A 6,408-nucleotide genomic window follows, 5' to 3' on the forward strand; every position below is an offset into this window, starting at 1 on the left:
GCTGCCACTTACTCCTATATTTCACTTTAACGGTTTAACTATTAATTATTAGACATTTTTACTCACTGGTACAACTTTTCCTCCCTTTCCTTTCTACGTGCTTCCTCAGTCCAAACAAGCGTTACCTCTCTTGACAAATATATGACGCCGTTTAATTTTTTTTCAAAAACTTTAACCATCGTCTTATTTAAAATATTTATTTAAAATGTAAAAATTTAAGTCAAACACAAACAACCTTAAATAATAAAACAAACAAATAAATAAATGATAACTCATTATCTTTTGAATAAAATGAGTGGTTAATTTTTTTTAAAAAAAAATAACGGTACACTTTGGCCATAGTTGTTGGCTACTATAGATGGCCAATAAGCACGAGGCTCGCGAGCCCGGCACGAAGCCCGTGTTTGGGCCCGGTCCAAGTCCGGCACGGTCCGGTTCTATGCGGGCCCGGGCTGGCCCGACACAAATAAGCGGGCCAGGCTCGGACAAGAAATTAGGCACGGCGGGCTAGCACGGCACGGTCTGTTTACCTCTAAGCCTGTTAAGCCCGCTTTTTTACACTAAAACGTACTTTTCAGCCCGTATAGCCCGTTTAGGCCCGTTGCGGGCCGGTCTCGGACAGAAAATTGAGCTCGCGTGCTTAGACGGCCCGGCCTGGTTTTATAATTGTGCCTGACGAGCCGGGCTTCACCGGGCCCGGGTCCGGGCCGGGCCGGGCCGTTTGGCCATCTCTATTGGCTGCTATCCCTTTTTGCTTGCCGATGGAGCTTCGAACCGGAAATAGTCGGCAGGGGCACTTTGGCCAGTCCACGCCAACGGCAATCGCACGGCTGACACACAAGAGACATGCGTAGAGATGGCCAAACGGGCCGCCCGGCCCGGCCCGGCCCGGGCCCGGTGAAGCCCGGCCAAAAACCGGGCCGGGCCTGCTGTGCCATCGTGCTCAAGTTTCTGTCCAAGCCCGGCCCGCAGCGGGCCTAAACGGGCCGGGTCGGCCCGTTTAGCACGAAAAAACGGGCCGAAAAGCGGGCTAAACGGGCCGGTAAGCACGTTTTAGTGTAAAAAAACCGGGCTTAACGGGCTTAGAGGTAAACGGGCCGTGCCGGGCTAGCCCGCCGTGCCTAGTTTCCTGTCCAAGCCCGCCCGCTTATTCTACCGTGCCGGGTTCGGACCGGGCCTAAAAAGCGGGCTTCGTGCCGGGCTCACGGGCCTCGTGCTTTTTGGCCATCTATAGACATGCGGCGAGAGAGCCGCGGATCAGGTGCACACGAAAACAGCCATAAAAGAAAGCGAGCTCGCAGTCGCAGCGGGTCGACCGGGAGAAGAGAAGAAGAGCTACTCCTGCTCCCACACTCCCAGCCGAGCTCACGCACGCACACGCGCACACGCGCGAGCAGGAGCTCCGGCAAGATCCAAAATTGTCCCAAGCCCGCGCGCGTCGGGGCCGGGCGCAAAGGGATCATCGGATGGCGGTGTTCGCAGGGGCACGGGCACGGCCGCTGCTGGTGCTGGGCGCCCTGCTGCTGTCTGCGCTCCTGGTGCTCACGGTCACGGCCGCCGACAGCCAGAGTACGTACTGCTCCTGCTACCTCCCCGCTTTCGTTCCTTGCATTGCATTGGTTGCTGTCGCCTGCTGCGTTCCTAGCGTTCGTTCCTGCCTGCGTACGCGCGCACCGTTGGTCCAATCAGTCTACAACTGGGCGTCTTCTGTTTGCTGGACCAGTGACCGGATCTGGGTGCTTTGCATGGGGTAGCTCGGTTTGGGATCTCGTCGCGGGCGCCTTGTGGTCCTACGCGGCTACGCCATTGGGGTCGATCCAACAGTTATTAGTGTTCGCTGAGCTATTTCTTGTCCTAGCGATGATTGTCGCTTCTTGCTCTGCCGTGTGTTTGTATGCAAAAACTACTGGAATGGTGGTCTGCTTCAATTGTTAGAATTCGCATAAACTTTACCAAGTCTGAGGGACGGGGCCTCAGATTAGCTGCGTATCTGGTAGGCCAAATTGTAAGAACGTCCAGTAAGGGGTTGGTCAGTCAGTTCTCCAATTTCGATCTCTGTCTTGAAGCAGATCCTCTGCAGGCTTACTGACGTTTGTGTTTGGGAGATCTAAACGTGGAAATTTCGCTTCGTTGATTTGATGGCAATAGCATAATCTACAATGTTTACTTATGTTGCATACGTGGAGCATTTTATTATTTAATAGTACGCTCAAGGTATCAGCTGTTGACTCTTGAAATAGGATATTAGCCATGGGAGTGTGTTTTTTTAGAAACATCACCAATAAATTATCAATGTTGACTCTTGAAGAAAAAAAAACAGAGAGGTGTTGTGGTGCTTAATTAAAGAGAACCCCAGTAAATTTGTGGCCTAGCACTCCAATGTGTTCACTTAAATATCTACTGTATTTGTTGGTTTCTGCATTCTTGTGATTCTATCTATCTAGGAGACTAGGATGCATTTGCACCTTCACTTTCTCTTGAACCTTGAAATTCGTATTATTCTTTTTTTTTACAACATGGTGCTTGAATTATCTGCCTTTTTCAGACAACCCTGCCGACCAGCTCGTTGCACTGATCAACAGCAACCGTACCGCCAGCAAGTCCGCTTCCGTTTCTGACAACCAAGGCTTGGGATGCATCGCTCTGCAGTACATCAAAGCGTACGAAGGTCACTGTGACCAGGTGGACGACAAGAAGCCGATGGAGTCGAGTTTCACGGACACGTTCGCCCCGACCTGTGGCGTCCAGGCCGCGACTCTTTCCAGGATCACCGGCAGGCTTGTGGCCTGCCAGTCCAAGTACGCGACCCCAGCCGAGGCCCTCGGCATCCTGGTGAACGGCGCCAAGAAGGGCCTTCAAACGTTGCACGGCAAGAACCACACGGAGGTCGGGGCGGCCGTGAGCGGCACCGACGGTGGTGGACCTTACTTCTGGTGCGTCCTGTTCAGTGACGGCAAGCCTGCTGCCAGCTTCGAGGTGGTGGATGGCGAAGTGCCCAAGGCGGCCATCCACCCGGGGTGCTTCAGCGGCAGCAATGACGACTGCATGGGGCCGGCGAATGGCGGCGGTGCCGTTTCGACCAACGCTGGTGCGTCGAGGCTTGTGGCGGCCCTTCTTTTGGCTGTAGCATGTGCCTTTACTTTGTGATCGAGCTTGTAAGTAGGTTGAATTGTGATGTTTTCCACCGTGATTTTACTTTGCGAGATGGAGCTGAACGCCATCTCCTGTTTGCAGTGGCACGCCATTCTTTTGCTTCTTTGAGCATATGAATAATGTATGCAAGGATTTATAGATCATTGTTCAGCACTTGAGACTGTCTGTTACCTGTTCAGAGAGTTCATCGTAGTAATTTTGTGCACTCTTTTTGGAAGTTTGATGTGACTGTAAGAGCTATTTGAGCAAAGCTGATCGTTCCTGACATGCAATTTCTGATGACAGATGCTCTGTTGTTGCATGACTCCTAAACAACTGGTTTTTCGTTCCTGGTCATGGTTATCACCAAAACACATATATTCCTCCGCTGCAGTAAATTAACTTAATTAGTTTCTATATATAAGAGTTAAGCACCATATCTGCCACCTGCGAAAGGTCCAACGGTCCGTCCATAGGCGCGAACAGTCCGCGAGTTGATTAGATCAAATGTGATTAACCTATTTTCCGTGTGTGTTTATCTATTTAAACTTGCAGATTTTGTTGGGGAACGTCTAGTAACGGATCAATATATATTCTGTTCCTTTACCTTTTGCCCTAGAAGTATTTAGTAATGTAGCATTCTTTTTTGATTATGGAAACAAAGAGTTCCGGCTTTTGCATCAAATGCGTACAGCCATTACACGTCAATTATTAACTCAATGAACATGTGCTTGAATAATAAAGCTAACTTGATAGAACTAAATATCGTGACTATGTATAACACTAGCCACACTCAAGTCTTGCATTTGATCGCCATCCATGATTCGCAAAGACTTCCATCGCCACCACTTCCAAGGCTTGACACACATCGAGAATTTGTTGATGTGTTTCCTTCTTCTGTAGAAGTCTCCAGAACCTTAACCAATGAGTACCTCTGAAAATGACCTGCACAATTGATGGGATTGGTTTGTGATTAAAAGTCACCTCATTTCGAGTAAGCCAAATAGACCACAATAAAGCTGATGTTCCAGTAAAAAGTAATTTTTTGTATCTCAGATCACTATTACTTGCCCAAGACCCGATAATATGATTAATGTTAACGGGCATTTCTATTTTTAGAGCAAAGTAAATTATTCTCCAAATATTTTTGGCAATATAGCAATCAAAAAAAAGGTGTTGTATACTCTCATTTCGGTTGCAAAAGCAACAAGTCAAGCTACCTTTCCATCGTCTTCTGGCTAAATTATCTTTTGTGAGAATTGCTCCTTGACCTAAATTCCACAGAAAGACTTTTATTTTCAAGGTGATCTTAAGCTTCCAAATCATCTTATTCCGATTGTTGCTAGGATTATACATCAACAAATGGTACATGGATTGGACTAAGAAAATTCCATTTTTATGCCCGTCCCAAACAAATTTGTCGCTAGATGGGTTCAAACTAACCGAACTTAGCAAATATAGCAAGTTTTGCCACTCCACTAATTTAATTCCCGTAATTGTTCTACGAAAAGATAAATTAAGGTTTGTATCTAGACAAACTTGTGCAACCAAGGCCGACTTATTACGCACTACATTAAAAAGGTTAGGGAATCGCTCACTAAGAGATCGGCTGGTTAACCATTTATCCTTCCAAAATCTGGTAGCTTGCCCATCCCTCACTTGGAAGTGGCCCCATCTAAGAAATTGATCCTTAATAGCCATTAGACCTGACCAGAAGTGGGAATCACCCGGTCTTCTGGATATTTGAGTAAGGGATTTATCTCCTAGATATTTATTTTTGAGTAATTGTTGCCACATCCCATCCTCATTTAGTAGTTTGTATAACCATTTGCTGAGTAAGCAAATATTTTTAACAGCCAGGTTAGAGACACCTAAACCTCCTAGCACTTTGGGTTGACAAACAACATGCCACCTAGCTAGCCTATACTTCATTTTACTGCTCCCCCCCTGCCAAAAAAATCTGGACCGAATGGTATCTAGTTTCTTCAAGACGCCCACCGGTAACTCAAAGAAAGACATCATGAAGATAGGTAGACTGCTTAACACAGAATTAAGCAAGACCAACCGTCCACCTGAAGATAAAAATTTGGCCTTCCATGTACTAAGCCTCTTTTCAAACCGATCAATAACACCCTGCCAGTCACTATTTCTTAGCCTTCGATGAATCATTAGAATTCCAAGATATTTGAAAGGCAATGTTCCAATTCCACAACTAAATAGATGTGAATATTGCAATTCATATTCCTTAGCCAATCCGTAGCAAAATAACTCACTTTTATGGAAGTTTATTTTAAGCCCAGACATTTGTTCAAAAACAGTCAAAAGTAGCTTGATGTTTCGAGCATGTTCAAGATTGTGGTCTAAGAAAACCATCGTATCATCAGCATACTGAAGGATAGACAAACCCCCTGGAATCAGATGCGGAACAATTCCTTGGAATTGATTTTCCTCTTTCGCTCTTGCGAACAGAATTGCTAGCATGTCAGCAACAATATTGAATAAAATTGGCGACAAGGGATCCCCTTGACGAAGGCCCTTAAAAGTGCAAAAGAAAGGACCAACTACATCATTCACTTTAACACCAACATGACCTCCGGAAACAATTTTTTGGATCCAAGCACACCAAGATGGAGAGAAACCCTTCATACGCATTGCTTGCTGGAGAAAACTCCATTTCACTTTATCATAAGCCTTCTCGAAGTCTAATTTAATGATAACTCCATCTAACTTTTTCATTCTTATTCTCAATCTTCACCTCTCTTTGACTCTACATCGTCTTGAAGCGTCTTGAGTGGCCTGCCGATCCCAAGATAAACCCTAGGGTCATTCCTCCCTGACGGAGTGACGAGGTCCCTCCCGGGAGGCGAGATCCAGGTGTTGTTAGCGAACGCCATCACCCCTGCACACTTGCGGACCGTCCGGCCACTAAGCGCGGACCGTCTGGCTCGACGTAGGGAAACTCGCTCCTTCTGCCAGGTCACAGACCGTTCGCACCACCAAGTGGAACAACACCCCCTGCGCACGGCTAGACAGTCCAGGCTTGAGGCCAGACGGTCCGGCCTTGGGGCGATCGGCTCTGTCCCTTGTGATGAGCCATTGAAGCCCGCACCAGGGACAATAGAGATGCTCGGACTGTCCGGCTATACACGCGGACCGTCCAAGCACGTCACCAGACCGTCCGCGATAGGATATGCAGAGCAAAATAAGATTTTTACCAGCAACCCTCCTATCAGCATCCAACTAACGTCTTTCTAGCACCCACATCCCCTCAGGGGT

At 47.3% G+C, this 6,408-nt stretch overlaps 1 protein-coding gene across 1 annotated transcript; it reads left to right on the top strand.

Annotated features, from left to right (window-relative positions):
- Window positions 1-1,268: 1,268 nt before the first annotated feature.
- LOC100278496 (ferredoxin-related) lies at window positions 1,269-3,418 on the top strand. Its single transcript, NM_001195949.2, has 2 exons — window positions 1,269-1,569; window positions 2,546-3,418. The coding sequence occupies exons 1-2, from the start codon at window positions 1,467-1,469 to the stop codon at window positions 3,145-3,147; spliced, it is 705 nt and encodes a 234-aa protein (NP_001182878.1). The 5' UTR covers window positions 1,269-1,466; the 3' UTR covers window positions 3,148-3,418.
- Window positions 3,419-6,408: the final 2,990 nt, after the last annotated feature.

The sequence above is a fragment of the Zea mays genome, chromosome 1 (assembly GCF_902167145.1).
Source record: "Zea mays cultivar B73 chromosome 1, Zm-B73-REFERENCE-NAM-5.0, whole genome shotgun sequence".
NCBI lineage: Eukaryota > Viridiplantae > Streptophyta > Magnoliopsida > Poales > Poaceae > Zea > Zea mays.